At 45.0% G+C, this 22,277-nt stretch overlaps 1 protein-coding gene across 1 annotated transcript in view; it reads left to right on the top strand.

Moving 5' to 3' along the window:
• LOC311130588 (palladin-like) overlaps positions 1–22,277 on the top strand; it is a gene marked incomplete at its 5' end in the record, with an annotated part of 83,201 nt that overhangs the window by 22,240 nt on the left and 38,684 nt on the right. The window contains 4 exons of the mRNA XM_084163361.1: positions 19,683–19,858; positions 19,973–20,039; positions 20,837–20,948; positions 21,135–21,203. Of these exons, the coding sequence (XP_084019487.1) occupies positions 19,683–19,858; positions 19,973–20,039; positions 20,837–20,948; positions 21,135–21,203 (424 nt within the window). The remainder of the gene's footprint in view (positions 1–19,682; positions 19,859–19,972; positions 20,040–20,836; positions 20,949–21,134; positions 21,204–22,277) is intronic.

Below are 22,277 nucleotides of genomic sequence, written 5' to 3'. Positions count from 1 at the left end.
ATATGAGGAAGTACCCCCCCCCCCCCCCAGTGTTTTTACACTGCTGCTACTCGCTGTTTATTATCTATGCATAGTCACTTTACCCCTACCTACATGTACAAATTACCTCAATTACCTTGACTAACCTGTACACCCACACATTGACTCGGTATCGGTACTCCCCCGTATATAGCCTCGTTATTGTTATTTTATTGTGTTACTTTTTTAAACTTGAGTTTATTTAGTCAATATTTTCTTAACTCTATTTCTTAAAACTGCATTGTTGGTTAAGGGCTTGTAAGTAAGCATTTCACGGTAAGGTATACACATGTTGTATTCGGCGCATGTGACAAATACAAATTGATTTGATTTGACTACATTTCCCAGAATGCACTAGTTTAACCCTCAAGTTGACCCTGATGCCTTCAAAAAGAAGCCAAACAAATGGTTGGTGGAAATATACAGTACATTTTACATTTTAGTCATTTAGCAGACGCTCTTATCCAGAGCGACTTACAGTTAGTGAATACATATTTTTTTTATACTGGCCCCCCGTGGGAATCGAACCCACAACCCTGGCGTTGCAAACGCCATGCTCTATCAACTGAGCTACATCCCTGCCAGCCATTCCCTCCCCTACCCTGGGCCAATTGTGCACCGCCCATGAGTCTCCCGGTCGCGACAGAGCCTGGATTCAAACCAGGATCTCTAGTGGCACAGTAAGCACTGCGATGCAGTGCCTTAGACCACTGCGCCACTCAGGAGTACAGTAACTGGCTATTCTAAGCACGAAGGTTAAAAGAGTATATGAACATTGTTTACAGAGAAAAGTTAGATATTTTGGGGTATTTGGAAGTGTGACCTGTCAGATTGAATGGCACTCTCATGTTCTATGACTGAGTGGAATTTCTTTGAATTGCACTGAATTTAATTCTACTTCCTGTCACTCAAACTCAAATTCTAATTATACAACATGTGAGGTGTGGCCAATTTAATTAGAATTTCAACTCATGAATAGAAGTCAATTCCAAAATTCTGAATTGAGCCCAATCCTGACACACACACACACACACACACACACACACACACACACACACACACACACACACACACACACACACACACACACACACACACACACACACACACACACACATACACACACACACACACTCACACACACACACTCACACACACACTCACACACACACACACACACACACACACACACACACACACACACACACACACACACACACACACACAGTCTTTAGTATGAACCCCTCCTAGCAACAAGTACCATAAATAATTCCACCTGCTGCTTCGTCCCAGTGGCAGCCACTCAGACGGAGCCTCCACTGACACACACAGACCAAAATATCACTGGGCAGTTCACCCAACGTTGTAAACCCCAAAACCTGAACCCCTGCTGAGCATTTCACTGAGTGAAAAACTATACCCTTTCATTCTGCATTTGATGTTAGCTCTTGTATCAGGCCTTGCCCCAGTGCACTAGAGAAACCTCAACCACTTTATTCACATGTTTAGCTCTACTGTATGTTAACTGTACAGTCAGGGATGGGCAAAAATTACAAAATACAATTACAAAATACCATAAAGATCAATGTATCAAAAATAAAGTACAAAATACTTATATTTAATTTAAATACATGTATTTTGTCTTTTTAAATACTATGATATGTTGTGATACGTTGTTGTTTATCTACCTTAGTGACTGTAAGTCAGTCTTGATAAGTGTGTCTGCTAAATGACCAATACTTCGGAAAGTATTCAGACCCCTTGACTTTTTCCACATTTTGTTACGTTACAGCCTTATTCTAAAATATATTAAATTGTTTTTTTCCCTCATCAATTTACACAGAATACCCCATAATGATAAAGCAAAAACTGTTTTTTAGAAATGTTTGCTAATTTATATAATAATAAAAAAACTGAAATATCACATTTATATAAGTGTTCAGACCCTTTACTCAGTACTTTGTTGAAGCACCTTTGGCGGCGATTACAGCCTTGAGTCTTGTGAATATGAAATATGTGAAAATGAACATACCAAAATGAACTGAAAGCACACTGGGTATTATTATTGGCCTTTTTTTTTTAGGGCTGAGCTCATTAGAATAATACTCAGTATGCTTTGTAATTGTTCATTTTTACATATACATTTATATTGAGTTCATTTAGCTCTTATTACACCATAGTGCCATCAGACTTCTGATACCATGCAGGGTGAAAGGGGGCCACAAAATGGTGAACCGCTATAAAAATGGTATAGAAAATGTTAATGTACTTTGAAAATACACATTACAGCTCTCAAAAGTATCTTGTTACAAAATACATTGGAGTGTAGTTCAGCCCATTGTAATACAAATTACAAAATACTCAGAAGTAATTGAAATACTGTATTTAAAAAAAATCTAAAAACCTATTTTCGCTTTGTCATTATGGAGTATTGTGTGTAGATTGATGAGAAAAACAATTAATTTAATCCATTTTAGAATAAAGCTGTAATGTAACAAAATGCGGAAAAAGTCATGGGGTCTGAATACTTTCCGAATGCACTGTACATATTTCAAATACACGTAACAGAAAAATGCTGCCCATCTCTGTGTACAGTAAGCGTTTGGAGTGTAAGGGCTGTAGCCAGTCTCAGGGCAGGGTGTGTGTGCTGTGCAGGACATGATCAGGCAGGGTTCACAGCCATCTGTCCCATACTGACCATGTGCTGTATGCTCGAAATGGGTCTAGTTCCATCCTAACTAGGCTATTTTAGACCAGGCCAAAGTGGGCTATATAAGTGGCCTATTTCAATTTGGCACGCAAAACAAAATGTCTGATGTCACATAGCACTGTCATTTTTCATTTCTCATCATTCTACCACACACAGAATTAAGCCCCAAAGGCCTCCTTTTCCTCAAGTTGTCTGGCCCTGTGTCAGTCCTAGAACTGAGGGGCATTGTGGGGCTTTTAGATGACCAGTAGACTATGACCCAGCCTGATAAACAGACAGAATACAGGGGACGGCTTTGTTTCAGTATAGGAAACAAACTTGACAAAGAAGCCGCTAGGATAACATTTGGCTTCTGCTGCTTTGCTCATTAAACTGCCACCCACAAATAGAATGGCATCCGAGGGAAACATACTACTGCCACTGTTGTTTCAACCCACCTGGATATTTTTTTTTTTTGGATGTACAGTACCAGGACCATCCTGATTCAGTATGGGGTTTTCATATTCACCAGTGTTATTGACCCAGAGAGAGTCATTGGGATGGATGGTGTGGAGTTGGGGTGTTTAAAGCCTTGTGTGTCCCAGCCTGGGAGGCTCTGGACAGATGGGATCCAGCTTTTGTCAAATTAACGTCAGACTTGACTTCTCATGGTAGGTTAGGAGAACTTACGCAGCAGGTTAGAATAATTAACGTAGCAGGTTCGAATAATTCGGTTAAGGTTAGGAAAAGGTTTAGTGTTAGCAAAATGCAAAAAAAAAAGTGAACAGGGTGTCACCGTCTCTCCTACCCACTTCCTCCATCGGTCCCTGATCCAGCCACAGTGGGCTCTAATGGGGATGGATGTGTTATTTACTGGGACTGACTGCAAGAGAGTGGGAGAACAAGTGAGACACAGTGATACAAAGAGAGTTCAACTGGAGTTATGCCAAGAGATCAGAGTCCGACTCGCATCTCACAAGAATCTTTGTTGCTTAAAAAAATCGTACTGTCTCTCTCTCGTTCTGTCTCTCTCCATTTGTGTGGAATTTGGCAGCTCTTTCCACTGCTCCCTCCCACTCTTCTCTCTCTGTGCCTCGTGTGTGCGTCTCAGTATTACTCGCAGTGGCAGAGTGGGTGAGTGTGTCAGTGTTTCTGGCAGTGGCTTAGTGAGGGTCACTCTCTCAGAAGTTAAGACTTTCTATCAATCTTCAATCACTTAACTAGGAGATAAAGGAAATCAGAAGGGACATCTTTCTGATATTCAATACCTCGGGAAGTACTTCAGCACAGGTAAGGAACTCTGAACTTTGAACCTTGCTGTTGTTGTTGATGTAGCCTACTGTAGTTTTCAGTTTTAAGTTGACTTACTTGTTGGTGTCATTGTTTGATGAATCTGTCATTTTATTAACTTGTTAATGCGTTTACTTGGTTTTTATAGCTGTTTAATTTCGGGCTGGAGTGAGTGACTATCCCAGGGCTGGACTTTATTAATCACATCAAATCCAGTTGTGGTTCCAGTGCCTAGATGTGGTCCTGGTGTTACAGAGTGTGGATCTCAAATTAAATGATGGTGCGAGCTGATGGTTATACTGTTAATTTGTGGTGTTTGATAGAGAGTTTTACCAGGTCATGGTATAAGTTGTTTTGATGCTGAACATGGTTTCGTTCAGTGTTGGGTCACTCATTAACAAAAAAGCTACGCCTGTTTGTATTTCACCACCTCAGGGCAACCTTGGCCCCTTGCCTCTAACACTATTTTCCTACCCTTATCACACTATTTTCCTAGCCTTTCACATTGGACTATATCAGCTTATTTTATTGTGTGTGTATGTGTGTTCATCCACATTCATCATTTACAGTTCAGCTGCTGCACATGCGTCTGTCACTGTCTCCGTGGAGCTTGGTTCCCTTTCTCTCTCACACTACATTATCTTCTCCAGCTGTCCTCTGTTCAGAATAATCCCTCTGAACCCTGACCCATGACCCCTAACCCTGCCTCATTTAAGTGGCGACTCAAGTATCAAATAGCTTTTTCCTTTAATTTAGTTAGATGGGTTGTAGCATTTATCATTATTTCCCTCCCTTTTACACACAAACACACACACACACACACACACACACACACCCTAGCTTCAGATATCTGATGCCAACCAAGACTTTCCATATTTCCTGGTGACATTATTCCTCCCCCAGAGAGAGAAAACAGATAGAGAAAAAGGATCTAAGACATGGCCTTCCTTTGCTGCTGTCAGCACTTCTGTCAGTGCGGTGTCCCAGATGATACATATACAGTGCGTTCGGAAAGTGTTCAGACCCCTTGACTTTTTCCACATTTTGTTACAGCCTTATTCTAAAATGGATTAGATACAGACAATTCCTTCGACCTCATGGCTTGGTTTTTGCTCTGACATGCAGTCAACTGTGGGACCTTATATAGACAGTTGTGTGCCTTTCCAAATCATGTCCAATCAATTGAATTTACCACAGGTGGATTCCAATTAAGTTGTAGAAAAATCTCAAGGATGATCAATGGAAACAGGATGCACCTGAGCTCAATTTTGAGTCTCATAGCAAAGGGTCTGAATACTTATGTAAATATGATATTTCCGTTTTAATTTTTTTATAAATGTGCAAACATTACTAAAAACCTATTTTTGCTTTGTCATTATGGGGTATTGTGTGTAGATTGATGAAGGAAAAAAACAATTTATTCAATTTTAGAATAAGGCTGTAACGTAACAAAATGTGGAAAAAGTCAAGGTGTCTGAATACTTTCCGAATGCACTGTATGGACGAGATTAATCTGTAAACCATTAGTGCCCCTTTTTCTAATCAGTTTTCAGATGAACTCGTTATGTTTCTGAGTGTATCTATATTTTATATAAAATACAAAAATATATTTAACCTTTATTTTGACAGGGAGTCAATGCTGATACCACATAAGCCCTGTTTAGAATAACAATACACATCAAAATACAATAAACACATGAAACTACACATTCATATACACATTCAAATACATGTAATTATACACACAACAATACACGAAAAGCAAAACACAATCATAAAAAACAGACACATTCTTCAGTAAAAAGGTCCCTAACAACAATATGGAATAATGCTGCCTGTTTCATTTCCTAAAATGAATGGGTTAAATCAGTGCATTATGTGGTTACTTTAGTGGGTGCATAGGTAACCGCAATAGGGAGAGATGATTTATCTGTTTAGTGTTGAGACCCGACCATATGTGTACACACTGTTCCAAAGCCTTTATGTGTCATCGCGCTTTTAGATCTATTCACAGTGATGTTTGCACTAGTTCTACAAAGTTCCTAAACCAAAGAGCCCTAGATTTTGCATTGCATGTCACAGTCGGGTGACTGTGTATTGATTTTTAGTGAGGAGATTGATATACTGCTCCCCAACTGGTGTGTGTGTATTAGTGAAAGAGTTTCCTTATGTCTGTGAGTGTAGATGGGTCTGTGAGTGTAGGTGGGTCTGTGAGTGTAGGTGGGTCTGTGAGTGTAGGTGGGTCTTTGAGTGTAGGTGGGTCTGAGTGTAGGTGGGTCTTTGAGTGTAGGTGGGTCTGAGTGTAGGTGGGTCTGAGTGTAGGTGGGTCTGTGAGTGTAGGTGGGTCTGTGAGTGTAGGTGGGTCTGTGAGTGTAGGTGGGTCTGTGAGTGTAGGTGGGTCTTTGAGTGTAGGTGGGTCTGAGTGTAGGTGGGTCTTTGAGTGTAGGTGGGTCTGAGTGTAGGTGGGTCTGAGTGTAGGTGGGTCTGTGAGTGTAGGTGGGTCTGTGAGTGTAGGTGGGTCTGTGAGTGAAGGTTGGTCTTTGAGTGTAGGTGGGTCTGTGAGTGTAGGTGGGTCTGTGAGTGTAGGTGGGTCTTTGAGTGTAGGTGGGTCTGTGATTGTAGGTGGGTCTTTGAGTGTAGGTGGGTCTGAGTGTAGGTGGGTCTGAGTGTAGGTGGGTCTGTGAGTGTAGGTGGGTCTGTGAGTGTAGGTGGGTCTGTGAGTGTAGGTGGGTCTGTGAGTGTAGGTGGGTCTTTGAGTGTAGGTGGGTCTGAGTGTAGGTGGGTCTGAGTGTAGGTGGGTCTGTGAGTGTAGGTGGGTCTGTGAGTGTAGGTGGGTCTTTGAGTGTAGGTGGGTCTGAGTGTAGGTGGGTCTGAGTGTAGGTGGGTCTGTGAGTGTAGGTGGGTCTTTGAGTGTAGGTGGGTCTGTGAGTGTAGGTGGGTCTTTGAGTGTAGGTGGGTCTGAGTGTAGGTGGGTCTGTGAGTGTAGGTGGGTCTGTGAGTATAGGTGGGTCTGTGAGTGTAGGTGGGTCTGTGAGTGTAGGTGGGTATGTGAGTGTAGGTGGGTCTGTGAGTGTAGGTGGGTCTTTGAGTGTAGGTGGGTCTTTGAGTGTAGGTGGGTCTGTGAGTGTAGGTGGGTCTTTGAGTGTAGGTGGGTCTTTGAGTGTAGGTGGGTCTGTGAGTGTAGGTGGGTCTGTGAGTGTAGGTGGGTCTGTGAGAGTAGGTTGGTCTTTGAGTGTAGGTGGGTCTGTGAGTGTAGGTGGGTCTGTGAGTGTAGGTGGGTCTGTGAGTGTAGGTGGGTCTGTGAGTGTAGGTTGGTCTTTGAGTAGGTGGGTCTGTGAGTGTAGGTGGGTCTGTGAGTGTAGGTGGGTCTGTGAGTGTAGGTGGGTCTGTGAGTGAAGGTTGGTCTTTGAGTGTAGGTGGGTCTGTGAGTGTAGGTGGGTCTGTGAGTGTAGGTGGGTCTGTGAGAGTAGGTTGGTCTTTGAGTAGGTGGGTCTGTGAGTGTAGGTGGGTCTGTGAGTGTAGGTGGGTCTGTGAGTGTAGGTGGGTCTGTGAGTGTAGGTGGGTCTGTGAGTGAAGGTTGGTCTTTGAGTGTAGGTGGGTCTGTGAGTGTAGGTGGGTCTGTGAGTGTAAGTGGGTCTTTGAGTGTAGGTGGGTCTGTGAGTGTAGGTGGGTATGTGAGTGTAGGTGGGTCTGTGAGTGTAGGTGGGTATGTGAGTGTAGGTGGGTATGTGAGTGTAGGTGGGTCTGTGAGTGTAGGTGGGTCTGTGAGTGTAGGTGGGTCTGTGAGTGTAGGTGGGTCTGTGAGTGTACGTGGGTCTGTGAGTGTAGGTGGGTCTGAGTGTAGGTGGGTCTTTGAGTGTAGGTGGGTCTGAGTGTAGGTGGGTCTGAGTGTAGGTGGGTCTGTGAGTGTAGGTGGGTCTGTGAGTGTAGGTGGGTCTGTGAGTGAAGGTTGGTATTTGAGTGTAGGTGGGTCTGTGAGTGTAGGTGGGTCTGTGAGTGTAGGTGGGTCTTTGAGTGTAGGTGGGTCTGTGAGTGTAGGTGGGTCTGAGTGTAGGTGGGTCTGAGTGTAGGTGGGTCTGTGAGTGTAGGTGGGTCTGTGAGTGTAGGTGGATCGGGTGACTGTGTATTGATTTTTAGTGAGGAGATTGATATACTGCTCCCCAACTGGTGTGTGTGTATTAGTGAAAGAGTTTCCTTATGTCTGTGAGTGTAGATGGGTCTGTGAGTGTAGGTGGGTCTGAGTGTAGGGGGGTCTTTGAGTGTAGGTGGGTCTGAGTGTAGGTGGGTCTGAGTGTAGGTGGGTCTGTGAGTGTAGGTGGGTCTTTGAGTGTAGGTGGGTCTGTGAGTGTAGGTGGGTCTTTGAGTGTAGGTGGGTCTGAGTGTAGGTGGGTCTGTGAGTGTAGGTGGGTCTGTGAGTATAGGTGGGTCTGTGAGTGTAGGTGGGTCTGTGAGTGTAGGTGGGTATGTGAGTGTAGGTGGGTCTGTGAGTGTAGGTGGGTCTTTGAGTGTAGGTGGGTCTTTGAGTGTAGGTGGGTCTGTGAGTGTAGGTGGGTCTTTGAGTGTAGGTGGGTCTTTGAGTGTAGGTGGGTCTGTGAGTGTAGGTGGGTCTGTGAGAGTAGGTTGGTCTTTGAGTGTAGGTGGGTCTGTGAGTGTAGGTGGGTCTGTGAGTGTAGGTGGGTCTGTGAGTGTAGGTGGGTCTGTGAGTGTAGGTTGGTCTTTGAGTAGGTGGGTCTGTGAGTGTAGGTGGGTCTGTGAGTGTAGGTGGGTCTGTGAGTGTAGGTGGGTCTGTGAGTGTAGGTGGGTCTGTGAGTGAAGGTTGGTCTTTGAGTGTAGGTGGGTCTGTGAGTGTAGGTGGGTCTGTGAGTGTAGGTTGGTCTTTGAGTAGGTGGGTCTGTGAGTGTAGGTGGGTCTGTGAGTGTAGGTGGGTCTGTGAGTGTAGGTGGGTCTGTGAGTGAAGGTTGGTCTTTGAGTGTAGGTGGGTCTGTGAGTGTAGGTGGGTCTGTGAGTGTAGGTGGGTCTTTGAGTGTAGGTGGGTCTGTGAGTGTAGGTGGGTATGTGAGTGTAGGTGGGTCTGTGAGTGTAGGTGGGTCTGTGAGTGTAGGTGGGTCTGTGAGTGTAGGTGGGTCTGTGAGTGTAGGTGGGTCTGTGAGTGTAGGTGGGTCTGTGAGTGTAGGTGGGTCTGTGAGTGTAGGTGGGTCTGTGAGTGTGCATGTATACTCTACTGTATGTGTGTGTTTGGAGAGTTTTTGAAACAAAAAAACAATCTGACTCGAGAACCGTGGTCTCAGCCTGTCTTTGAAACTCTACCAAGGGCATTATTGAATACTTTTTTATATAAAAAAATGTTGGTCTAAAATTCACTGTAGGACGGTTTTATTTCAACTTCATGGTGCAGTTTGTAATTATGAATAAATACTTAAGTGTTGCCCTTTAACTCTAGTCCAGTTTTTTTCTTTGCTTGATTCCTGTGGTCACTATTTGAGGAGAGACTGAGCATTAGAGGCAGAGAAGACTAAGAGACAGTGATGTATGCATGTTGTACATGCTCTATCCTCATATACACTTTTGGGGGGTGGGTATGTGTTCTGGCCTCTAACCGTCTGTGCCTCTGTCCTGATGGAATCAATTCCAGGGCATCTCTCTCCCTCTCCCTCTCCCTCTCCCCAAATGACTTTGTATTGTTCTGTGATTTCAAGAGTCTGAATCAGCTGTTTACAACACCAAACACTCTATCTCTTTCTCTCTCTCTCTCTCTCTCTCTCTCTCTCTCTCTCTCTCTCTCTCTCTCTCTCTCTCTCTCTCTCTCTCTCTCTCTCTCTCTCTCTCTCTCTCTCTCTCTCTCTCTCTCTCTCTCTCTCTCTCTCTCTCTCTCTCTCTCTCTCTCTCTGTTTCTCTCTCTCTCTCTCTCTCTCTCTCTCTCTGTTTCTCTCTCTCTCTCTCTCTCTCTCTCTCTCTCTCTCTCTCTCTCTCTCTCTCTCTCTCTCTCTCTCTCTCTCTCTCTCTGTCTTTCTTTCTCTCTGCTCTTTCCGCTCTTTGGTCTTGTGGTGAAACTGAGCTTCGCTCTGTAAATCTTTCCATCAACAGCAGCGATTAACAACTGGGTCAGATGAGGTGACTGTGGCCCTCAGCACGTGAGAAGGAACAGTGAGAAGGAACACTGAGAACAGTAAGAAGGAACAGTGAGAAGGAACAGTGAGAAGGAACAGTGAGAACAGTAAGAAGGAACAGTGAGAACAGTGAGGAGGAACAGTGAGAAGGAACAGAGAAGGAACAGTGAGAAGGAACAGTGAGAACAGTGAGGAGGAACAGTGAGAAGGAACAGTGAGAAGGAACAGTGAGAACAGTGAGGAGGAACAGTGAAAAGGAACAGTGAGAACAGTAAGAAGGAACAGTGAGAAGAAACAATGAGAAGGAACAGTGAGAACAGAAAGAAGGAACAGCGAGAAGGAACAGTGAGAACAGTAAGAAGGAAGTGTAAGAAGGAACAGTGAGAAGGAACAGTGAGGAGGAACAGCGAGACGGAACAGTGAGAACAGTGAGGAGGAACAGTGAGAAGGAACAGTGAGAACAGTGAGGAGGAACAGTGAGAAGGAACAGTGAGAAGGAACAGTGAGAACAGTAAGAAGGAACAGTGAGAAGGTACAGTGAGAACAGTAAGAAGGAACAGTGAGAAGGAACAGTGAGAAGGAACAGTGAGAACAGTAAGGAGGAACAGTGAGAAGTTAATGTGAGAACAGTGAGGAGGAACAGTGAGAAGGAACAGTGAGAACAGTAAGAAGCAACAGTGAGAAGGAACAATGAGAACAGTAAGAAGCAACAGTGAGAAGGAACAGTGAGAACAGTAAGAAGGAACAGTGAGAAGGAACAGTGAGAACAGCGAGGAGGAACAGTGAGAAGGGACAGTGAGAACAGTGAGAAGGAACAGTGAGTACAGTAAGAAGGAACAGTGAGAAGAAACAGTGAGAAGGAACAATGACAACAGTGAGGAGGAACAGTGAGGAGGAACAGTGAGAAGGAACACTGAGAACAGTAAGAAGGAACAGTGAGAAGGAACAGTGAGAAAAGTGATAAGGAACAGTGATAAGGAACAGTGAGAACAGTAAGAAAGAACAGTGAGAAGGAACACTGAGAACAGTAAGAAGGAACAATGAGAAGGAACAGTGAGAAGGAACAGTGAGAAGGAACACTGAGAACAGCAAGAAGGAACAGTAAGAAGGAACAGTGAGAACAGTACGAAGGAACAGTGAGAACAGTAAGACAGAACAGTGAGAAGGAACAGTGAGAACAGTGAGAAGGAACAGTGAGAAGGAACAGCTATGAGGAACAGTGAGAACAGTAAGAAGGAACAGTGAGAAGGAACAGCGAGAACAGTAAGAAGGAACAGTGAGAAGGAACAGTGAGAACAGTAATTAGGAACCGTGAGAAGGAATAGTGAGAACAGTAAGACGGAACAGTGAGAAGGAACAGTGAGAACAGCGAGGAGGAACAGCGAGAAGGAACAGTGGGAAGAGTAAGAAGGAACAGTAAGAAGGAACAGTAAGAAGGAACAGTGAGAAGGAACAGTGAGGAGGAACAGCGAGACGGAACAGTGAGAACAGTGAGGAGGAACAGTGAGAAGGAACAGTGAGAACAGTAAGAAGGAACAGTGAGACGTTACAGTGAGAACAGTGAGGATGAACAGTGAGAAGGAACAGTGAGAACAGTAAGAAGCAAGAGTTAGAAGGAACAATGAGAACAGTAAGAAGCAACAGTGAGAAGGAACAGTGAGAACAGTGAGGAGGAACAGTGAGAAGGAACAGTGAGAACAGTGAGGAGGAACAGTGAGAAGGAACAGTGAGAACAGTGAGAAGGAACAGTGAGAAGGAACAGTGAGAAAAGTGATAAGGAACAATGAGAACAGTAAGAAGGAACAGTGAGAAGGAACAGTGGGAACAGTAAGAAGGAACAGTGAGAAGGAACAGTGATAACAGTAAGAAGGAATAGTGAGAAGGAACAGCGATAAGGAACAGTGAGAACAGTAAGAAGGAACAGTGAGAAGGAACAGCGAGAACAGTAAGAAGGAACAGTGAGAAGGAACAGTGAGAACAGTAAGAAGGAACAGTGATAAGGAACAGTGAGAACAGTAAGAAGGAACAGTGATAAGGAACAGTGAGAAGGAAAAGTGAGAACAGTGAGAACAGTGAGAACAGTAAGAAGGAACAGTGAGAAGGATCAGCGAGAACAGCAAGAAGGAACAGTGAGAAGGAACAGTGAGAACAGTAAGAAGGAACAGTGAGAAAGAACAGTGAGAACAGTAAGAAGGAACAGTGAGAAGGAACAGTGAGAACAGTAAGAAGGAACAGTGAGAAGGAACAGTGAGAAGAGTAAGAAGGAACAGTGAGAAGGAACAGCGAGAACAGCAAGAAGGAACAGTGAGAAGGAACAGTGAGAACAGTAAGAAGGAACAGTGAGAAGGAACAGTGAGAACAGTAAGAAGGAACAGCGAGAAGGAACAGTGAGAACAGTAAGAAGGAACAGTGAGAAGGAACAGTGAGAACAGTAAGAAGGAACAGTGAGAAGGAACAGCGAGAACAGTAAGAAGGAACAGCGAGAAGGAAAAGTGAGAACCGTGAGAAGGAACAGTGAGAACAGTAAGAAGGAACAGTGAGAAGGAACAGCGAGAACAGTAAGAAGGAACAGTGAGAAGGAACAGTGAGAACAGTAAGAAGGAACAGTGAGAAGGAACAGTGAGAACAGTAAGAAGGAACAGTGAGAAGGAACAGTGAGAACAGTAAGAAGGAATAGTGAGAAGGAACAGCGATAAGGAACAGTGAGAACAGTAAGAAGGAACAGTGAGAAGGAACAGCGAGAACAGTAAGAAGGAACAGTGGGAAGGAACAGTGAGAACAGTAAGAAGGAACAGTGATAAGGAACAGTGAGAACAGTAAGAAGGAACAGTGATAAGGAACAGTGAGAAGGAAAAGTGAGAACAGTGAGAACAGTGAGAACAGTAAGAAGGAACAGTGAGAAGGATCAGCGAGAACAGCAAGAAGGAACAGTGAGAAGGAACAGTGAGAACACTAAGAAGGAACAGTGAGAAAGAACAGTGAGAACAGTAAGAAGGAACAGTGAGAAGGAACAGTGAGAACAGTAAGAAGGAACAGTGAGAAGGAACAGTGAGAAGGAACAGCGAGAACAGCAAGAAGGAACAGTGAGAAGGAACAGTGAGAACAGTAAGAAGGAACAGTGAGAAGGAACAGTGAGAACAGTAAGAAGGAACAGCGAGAAGGAACAGTGAGAACAGTAAGAAGGAACAGTGAGAAGGAACAGTGAGAACAGTAAGAAGGAACAGTGAGAAGGAACAGCGAGAACAGTAAGAAGGAACAGCGAGAAGGAAAAGTGAGAACCGTGAGAAGGAACAGTGAGAACAGTAAGAAGGAACAGTGAGAAGGAACAGCGAGAACAGTAAGAAGGAACAGTGAGAAGGAACAGTGAGAACAGTAAGAAGGAACAGTGAGAAGGAACAGTGAGAACAGTAAGAAGGAACAGTGAGAAGGAACAGTGAGAACAGTGAGAAGGAACAGTGAGAAGGAACAGTGGAAACAGTAAGAAGGAACAGTGAGAAGGAACAGTGAGAACAGTAAGAAGGAACAGTGATAAGGAACAGCTATAAGGAACAGTGAGAACAGTAAGAAGGAACGGTGAGAAGGAACAGCAAGAACAGTAAGACAGAACAGTGAGAAGGAACAGTGAGAACAGTGAGGAGGAATAGCGAGAAGGAACAGTGGGAAGAGTAAGAAGGAACAGTAAGAAGGAACAGTAAGAAGGAACAGTGAGAAGGAACAGTGAGGAGGAACAGCGAGACGGAACAGTGAGAACAGTGAGGAGGAACAGTGAGAAGGAACAGTGAGAACAGTGAGGAGGAACAGTGAGAAGGAACAGTGAGAAGGAACAGTGAGAACAGTAAGAAGGAACAGTGAGAAGTTACAGTGAGAACAGTGAGGATGAACAGTGAGAGGGAACAGTGAGAATAGTAAGAAGCAAGAGTTAGAAGGAACAATGAGAACAGTAAGAAGCAACAGTGAGAAGGAACAGTGAGAACAGTAAGAAGGAACAGTGAGAAGGAACAGTGAGAACAGTGAGGAGGAACAGTGAGAAGGAACAGTGAGAACAGTGAGAAGGAACAGTGAGTACAGTAAGAAGGAACAGTGAGAAGAAACAGTGAGAAGGAACAATGACAACAGTGAGGAGGAACAGTGAGAAGGAACAGTGAGAAGGAACACTGAGAACAGTAAGAAGGAACAGTGAGAAGGAACAGTGAGAACAGTAAGAAGGAACAGCGAGAAGGAACAGTGAGAACAGTAAGAAGGAACAGTGAGAAGGAACAGTGAGAACAGTAAGAAGGAACAGTGAGAAGGAACAGCGAGAACAGTAAGAAGGAACAGCGAGAAGGAAAAGTGAGAACCGTGAGAAGGAACAGTGAGAACAGTAAGAAGGAACAGTGAGAAGGAACAGCGAGAACAGTAAGAAGGAACAGTGAGAAGGAACAGTGAGAACAGTAAGAAGGAACAGTGAGAAGGAACAGTGAGAACAGTAAGAAGGAACAGTGAGAAGGAACAGTGAGAACAGTAAGAATGAATAGTGAGAAGGAACAGCGATAAGGAACAGTGAGAACAGTAAGAAGGAACAGTGAGAAGGAACAGCGAGAACAGTAAGAAGGAACAGTGGGAAGGAACAGTGAGAACAGTAAGAAGGAACAGTGATAAGGAACAGTGAGAACAGTAAGAAGGAACAGTGATAAGGAACAGTGAGAAGGAAAAGTGAGAACAGTGAGAACAGTGAGAACAGTAAGAAGGAACAGTGAGAAGGATCAGCGAGAACAGCAAGAAGGAACAGTGAGAAGGAACAGTGAGAACACTAAGAAGGAACAGTGAGAAAGAACAGTGAGAACAGTAAGAAGGAACAGTGAGAAGGAACAGTGAGAACAGTAAGAAGGAACAGTGAGAAGGAACAGTGAGAAGGAACAGCGAGAACAGCAAGAAGGAACAGTGAGAAGGAACAGTGAGAACAGTAAGAAGGAACAGTGAGAAGGAACAGTGAGAACAGTAAGAAGGAACAGCGAGATGGAACAGTGAGAACAGTAAGAAGGAACAGTGAGAAGGAACAGTGAGAACAGTAAGAAGGAACAGTGAGAAGGAACAGCGAGAACAGTAAGAAGGAACAGCGAGAAGGAAAAGTGAGAACCGTGAGAAGGAACAGTGAGAACAGTAAGAAGGAACAGTGAGAAGGAACAGCGAGAACAGTAAGAAGGAACAGTGAGAAGGAACAGTGAGAACAGTAAGAAGGAACAGTGAGAAGGAACAGTGAGAACAGTAAGAAGGAACAGTGAGAAGGAACAGTGAGAACAGTGAGAAGGAACAGTGAGAAGGAACAGTGGAAACAGTAAGAAGGAACAGTGAGAAGGAACAGTGAGAACAGTAAGAAGGAACAGTGATAAGGAACAGCTATAAGGAACAGTGAGAACAGTAAGAAGGAACGGTGAGAAGGAACAGCAAGAACAGTAAGACAGAACAGTGAGAAGGAACAGTGAGAACAGTGAGGAGGAATAGCGAGAAGGAACAGTGGGAAGAGTAAGAAGGAACAGTAAGAAGGAACAGTAAGAAGGAACAGTGAGAAGGAACAGTGAGGAGGAACAGCGAGACGGAACAGTGAGAACAGTGAGGAGGAACAGTGAGAAGGAACAGTGAGAACAGTGAGGAGGAACAGTGAGAAGGAACAGTGAGAAGGAACAGTGAGAACAGTAAGAAGGAACAGTGAGAAGTTACAGTGAGAACAGTGAGGATGAACAGTGAGAGGGAACAGTGAGAATAGTAAGAAGCAAGAGTTAGAAGGAACAATGAGAACAGTAAGAAGCAACAGTGAGAAGGAACAGTGAGAACAGTAAGAAGGAACAGTGAGAAGGAACAGTGAGAACAGTGAGAAGGAACAGTGAGTACAGTAAGAAGGAACAGTGAGAAGAAACAGTGAGAAGGAACAATGACAACAGTGAGGAGGAACAGTGAGAAGGAACAGTGAGAAGGAACACTGAGAACAGTAAGAAGGAACAGTGAGAAGGAACAGTCAGAAAAGTGATAAGGAACAGTGATAAGGAACAGTGAGAACAGTAAGAAGGAACAGTGAGAATGAACAGTGGGAACAGTAAGAAGGAACAGTGAGAAGGAACAGTGAGAACAGTAAGAAGGAATAGTGAGAAGGAACAGCGATAAGGAACAGTGAGAACAGTAAGAAGGATCAGTGAGAAGGAACAGCGAGAACAGTAAGAAGGAACAGTGAGAAGGAACAGTGAGAACAGTAAGAAGGAACAGTGATAAGGAACAGTGAGAACAGTAAGAAGGAACAGTGATAAGGAACAGTGAGAAGGAAAAGTGAGGACAGTGAGAACAGTGAGAACAGTAAGAAGGAACAGTGAGAAGGATCAGCGAGAACAGCAAGAAGGAACAGTGAGAAAGAACAGTGAGAACAGTAAGAAGGAACAGTGAGAAAGAACAGTGAGAACAGTAAGAAGGAACAGTGAGAAGGAACAGTGAGAACAGTAAGAAGGAACAGTGAGAAGGAACAGTGAGAACAGTAAGAAGGAACAGTGAGAAGGAACAGTGAGAACTGTAAGAAGGAACAGTGAGAAGGAACAGTGAGAACAGTAAGAAGGAACAGTGAGAAGGAACAGTGAGAAGGAACAGTGAGAAGGAACAGTAAGAAGGAACAGTGGGAAGGAACAGCGAGAACAGTAAGAAGGAACAGTAAGAAGGAACAGTGAGAACAGTAAGAAGGAACAGTAAGAAGGAACAGTGAGAACAGTAAGAAGGAACAGTAAGAAGGAACAGTGAGAAGGAACAGTGAGAATAGTAAGAAGGAACAGTGATAAGGAACAGTGAGAACAGTAAGAAGGAACAATGAGAAGGAACAGTGAGAAGGAACAGTGAGTCATATTCAGCACATTCCACAATGCCTGGCTAAACAGAGTGGGGTTTAAACAAGGAACATTGCAGATCGTCTGTCTCTAAATGAGTTTACTCAGTAATTACACATAATAGCAGATAATTAGGGATTGATTAATATGAGGTTTTATTGTGGTGTTCATTGGGAGTGGGTTAAGTTTACTCTGCAATTCTGGCTGCCTGTTAGGTTGAACATGAGCTCCTGGCTGTCCTACTCTACTCTACTCTCTTTCCCTCTATCTATATTAACTGTACCCTCTAGTGAATGTATTATGTTGCCATAATGTGAAAAATGGATCCCCAACCACGCAGACATATTGCTTTGCTCAAACAATCAAGACATTCAATTGCCTGCTGCTGTCAGCTCAGTGCACTGTAACCCTGTAATTGTTTCAGTGCCTCAACACAAGCCTTTGATATTACTGAGCATTATAAAACAGGTCAAACAGCAAACCCACATTCTGGGGTAGAAGGAAGAGCGCTTTACAAAGGCTTGGCATGTTTGTCACAGTCTGTCTTATCAGTACAGTGGAGATAGCTGTGGATGTTTGGAGCATGGCTGACTCTTGGCCTCCAGCTGCCTGTGTGGATGACATGCTGCTGCTGCTGGATAACACAGGGCCTCCCTGCCTCCCTGCCTCCCTGCCTCCCTGCCTCCCTGCCTCCCTGCCTCCCTGCCTCCCTGCCTCCCTGCTTGAGGCCTCGTGTCACTAACAGCCCTGATATGTTTCATATCATTTAACACACAACCAACTGTCTTCCTGGACGATAGGCTGTGGCATGCCAACTTTCCCTCATTTCACTTCATCAAGCAATAAGGAAGAGAACCTAGGTTGGAGAGGTTCAAATTAGAGCTGTGGCAGTAGCAGCAGTTCAGTGCCGCCACAATACAGGGTTATGACTAGCCTCGCTAACCATGCTAAGACACACAACCGGTATCGAGACTAGGTCATTACTAAGGGTAGAGCAGTGGTTGTAGCCACAGTTCAGAGCCGTCCCAGTTATAGTACACTCTTAGAAAAAAGGCGCTATCTAGGACCTAAAAGGGTTCTTCGGCTGTCCCCAAAGGACAGCCGAATGTCCCCAAATGTACGCTTATGACTAGCCTTGCTTAGCATGCTAAGACATAGCTATGACAGGGAATAACCCTTCTGCTCATCCAGTTCAGTGCAGTCTGACAGTCAGAATATGATGACTAGGTCCCCTGTAGCTCAGTTGGTAGAGCATGACGCTTGCAACGCCAGGGTTGTGGGTTCGTTTCCCACGGGGGGCCAGTATGAAAATGTATGCACTCACTAACTGTAAGTCGCTCTGGATAAGAGCGTCTGCTAAATGACTCAAATGTCAAATGTAAACCCCTTTGGCTCATCCACCTGCCAGTGGTGCTAATGAATTGCATTGTGCAATCCAGTTTCGATAATGACAGAGTGTCGTGTATGCAGTCCTGTCTGAGCCTGCCTGACACACCTCTCATTCTACCTAGCACTCTCATTCACTTTCTCCATCCCTTTCTTCTCTCAGCCTCTCTGACACCCACACCAGCAGTTGTAAATCATAGGGGATGAAGTGATGTCTGTCTGTCTGGTTAGCTGTCCTGGCATCTGACTGGCAGGGTGGAGTGAGTGTATAATGTAAAGTATATAATAGCCCGGCAGAGGTATGCAGGGCATTTTTGTATAGCATTCCAAAAGGGATGGAATCTCCTGAGGTCTGCCACCGGCGGAACAGAACAGCTGTGCTTCCTCCATTCTGCTGAATTACTGCTCCTCCTCCTGCTCCTCTCACTGCTGGGGTTAATGGGCGGGCAATACAGTTACAGCTGTATAGGAGCATGTGCTCTCATTTTATAGGAGGAGCAAGAGCATGGAGAAGAAGGAGTGAGATGGTTATGGGAGTACTGTGGCCGTGTTTGAAGTGGTGACGTGGTATCATGTAGTGGTTGGTTTGATCGTTAGCTCTTTGAACAGAGATGAGACAGATTGGGTCTGGTAGACTGTTTCATTTATGTTTAGTGTGGTAGACGGTCTCATGCCTGTTTAGTGTGGTAGACTGTCTGTAGACTGTCTTATGCCTCCTGGGACCCAGAGAGGGGTGGAGTGAGTGAAGCCCTGCGAAGGGGTACCGAGCCAGGCAGGTCCCACCAGGCCACGCTCTAGCTCAGGCAGAAACTCAGACGTCTGGGGGGAGAGAAGGAGGGGGTGTGCCTGTTTCCTGTAACTCTGTGTTTTGTCATTGCCCCAGGGCTGAGTTTGAGCAGGTACGGAAACACTCTCTCAGACATGCCCAGAGGGTAGAGGTGTGTGTGAAGGCACATGTGTGAGAAAAAGTCTGATACGACTTTGTCTCTACACTGCACAGTGGACATGGTGTTGAGAGAAGTGAAACATGAATACACAGTAAACATAGTAGCCACACATTGACTGAGGTTGGCCACAATGTTTATGAAAACCATGAAAGATCTCAATGATCCCAAAACTAATGTATCACAGATGAGTGGCGGTGTCTGTCTGGCAGTGCTCAGGTGTGTGGGTGTGTGTGGAGGGGGGTTTACAGTAATCCGATTAATGACTCTGATTGGCAGACCACATTCTTCACAGTCATGATTATAACCACTAATCTGAAATGAATTCAATTGTTTTATCTTGAGTAATGGCTCTTACTTGTATCAACACAATGGTATTTAAGTGAAAATTCCCTCTGTGTGTGTCCAGGTGGTTCTGTGAGGGGTGGGAGCTGCACCACTGTCCTGACATCCAGATCTGGAGGGATGGTGACCTTCACACGCTGGTGATCGCTGAGGCCTTCGAGGACGACACGGGACGCTACACCTGTGTGGCCTCCAACAGCCTGGGAGCTGACAACACCTCGGCAGAGGTCTACATCCAGGGTAACTGCTACTATCTCTGGGCTCACTGTTATTAAATGAATGTCATTTGAATGAATGTATAGTAAACTCTCACTAAAAGGCCTCTATTTCACATCCCTCTGCACCTCTGTTTAGGTGCTTCATCCTCAGACTCAGAAGGAGAAGGATCTGTGTCAAAGTCCAGATCAGGAGCCATGCCTCAGTATGTGTGTGTGTGTTAGTGTGCGTGCCTGTGTCTCAGCATGACCCTCTCACCACCCCTCACTTTGTGAGCCTTAACCCCTTCCTAACCCTGTCGTTGGGTCCAGGTTAACTGGGCCCTCCAGGTGGTAATCAGGCTAGCTGCCTGCTCTAATTTAACTAGCCCTGCAAACCTCTATAATTACCTTATAACCCTGGCCAGTGAAACTCTGGGTCATTTAGATAATGAGAGGTCTCTAAGGGGCTGCCTGTCCTGGCTATGAACACTTATAAAGGCCTCCTCCCTCTCTCTCTCTCGCTCTCTCTCTCTCTCTCCTCTCTCTCTCTCTCTCTCTCTCTCTCTCTCTCTCTCTCTCTCTCTCACTCTCTCTCTTTCTCACTCACTTACTCACTCACTCACTCCCTCACTTTCTTTACCATAATCTCTTTCGCCATCTCATGTTATTTTGCTTTCTTATCTGTCTCTGTCATTATCTCTCTGTGTATCTCCCACCTGTCCCTCCCTGTCTTCACTCTGCCTTCACTACTCCTTCATTCACTCTTCTGTTTATACATTAACATCTTGGTTCTCATTCTCAGTGACATCATCTTAGTCCATTTTCACAGGGTCCAAAATAATTTATAAGGTGCAAACTGCCGGCTTTGTGTGTTTATAGAATTAGACGTGTGTGAGAGCAGACAATTATTGCAGAGTAGTAATTATACATTTACTGCACAGTTTTTTTCTCTCTCTCTAAATGGCTACTCTGTGAATGTGTTGACATCTCTGATGAACGGACCTAATGCTGTCTGTTTTAGGGTCCAGAAGAAGACGACTTCAATCTCCCTGTCCATTCGTTCACCTTCACCCAAGAGCCCTGAGGCCGTACCTCACCGCTCCACACTGGTCCTATCTGCACCCACACACCGGGTAAGAGACACGCACGCACACACACACACACGCACGCACGCACACACACACACACACACACACACACACACACACACACACACACACACACACACACACACACACACACACACACACACACACACACACACACAGCAGTATACGATCTGGAATGGTCAGATTACATCTCTCTATCTTGTCCTCCAGATGCAGAGTCCAGTTTCTTCACTGTATGGAGGTGATGGTCCTCTTACAGCGCCCCCTATCTTTACCAAGGTAAGACTGCATTTGGAGTTATGGAAAAGTTGCATCACACACACATAAATACAGACACTCGCACGCTCCATTTCCCTGTAATAACACAGCATAGGACAGGTGGGGGCCAGATAAAACATTACATTTGAAGGGGTGCAGCCAGAAAGCTCCTGTCTCCTGCTCTAACCGTTCTGGAACCCACAACTGCTCCTCCCCTCCTCCCCCAGCCCACCTCAGGCCATGCGTCATGGTGTGTGTGCTGGTGAGATGTGAGCGGGCTGAGGCAGAGCATCAAACAGGCCTGCCAAACCGACATGGGTCAGGAGGGTTTCACTCCCATCCAGCCCTGCAGACTACAAATCATTTTTCAGCTCGTTACAGAAAGACATTTGTTTGTCTTCATCCCTTCCTCCAGGAGCTGTAGGGCTTTAATCATCTCAATGAGATGTGCTCTTTTTGGGTGAAGTCAGGGGTGTGATGTCCCGTGTAGCTCAGTTGGTAGAGCATGGCGCTTGCAACGCCAGGGTTGTGGTTTTGATTCCCACGGGGGACCAGTATGAAAAAATGTATGCACTCACTAACTGTAAGTCGCTCTGGATAAGAGCGTCTGCTAAATGACTAAAATGTAATGTCACCCTGGCCGTCACACACACACTGAAACACACACACATACGCATTCCACCCAGGCCGTCCCAAAGTATGCTGTCACATTCCCAAACACAGTTCAAATAGAGGCGTTGATTCACACACAGTACACACACAATGAGAAACTTTCAGTTGCTGATAGATATGATGAGTCCTTTCACTGTGAGACCTATTGACTGGTTTGAGAGGTAGCACAATGCTGCCCTTGGCCTCTGCCTTGGCCTCTCAACGGATGGCTTCCTGTCTCTCTGACTGCAACACTAGAAGCTGTCACAGGATTGTCTGGACAGCCCTGCTCTGTCCTGTCCTTTTGTGAAACAGAGTGCTGTAAATGGGGTCAGTGTCTGCTGGCCTCCCACTCCCCCGTGTAGTGTTCTGTTCTGCTCTGCTTACTGACACTGTGTTGTCATCTTCCTCTCTGTCTATATCTTCATTCATTTCCTCCTCTCC

Source organism: Coregonus lavaretus (genome assembly GCF_964263955.1).
Source record: "Coregonus lavaretus genome assembly, chromosome: 6".
NCBI classification, from domain to species: domain Eukaryota; kingdom Metazoa; phylum Chordata; class Actinopteri; order Salmoniformes; family Salmonidae; genus Coregonus; species Coregonus lavaretus.
Note: the sequence above shows the minus strand (reverse complement) of the source record. Positions and strands in the feature narration are given on the sequence as shown.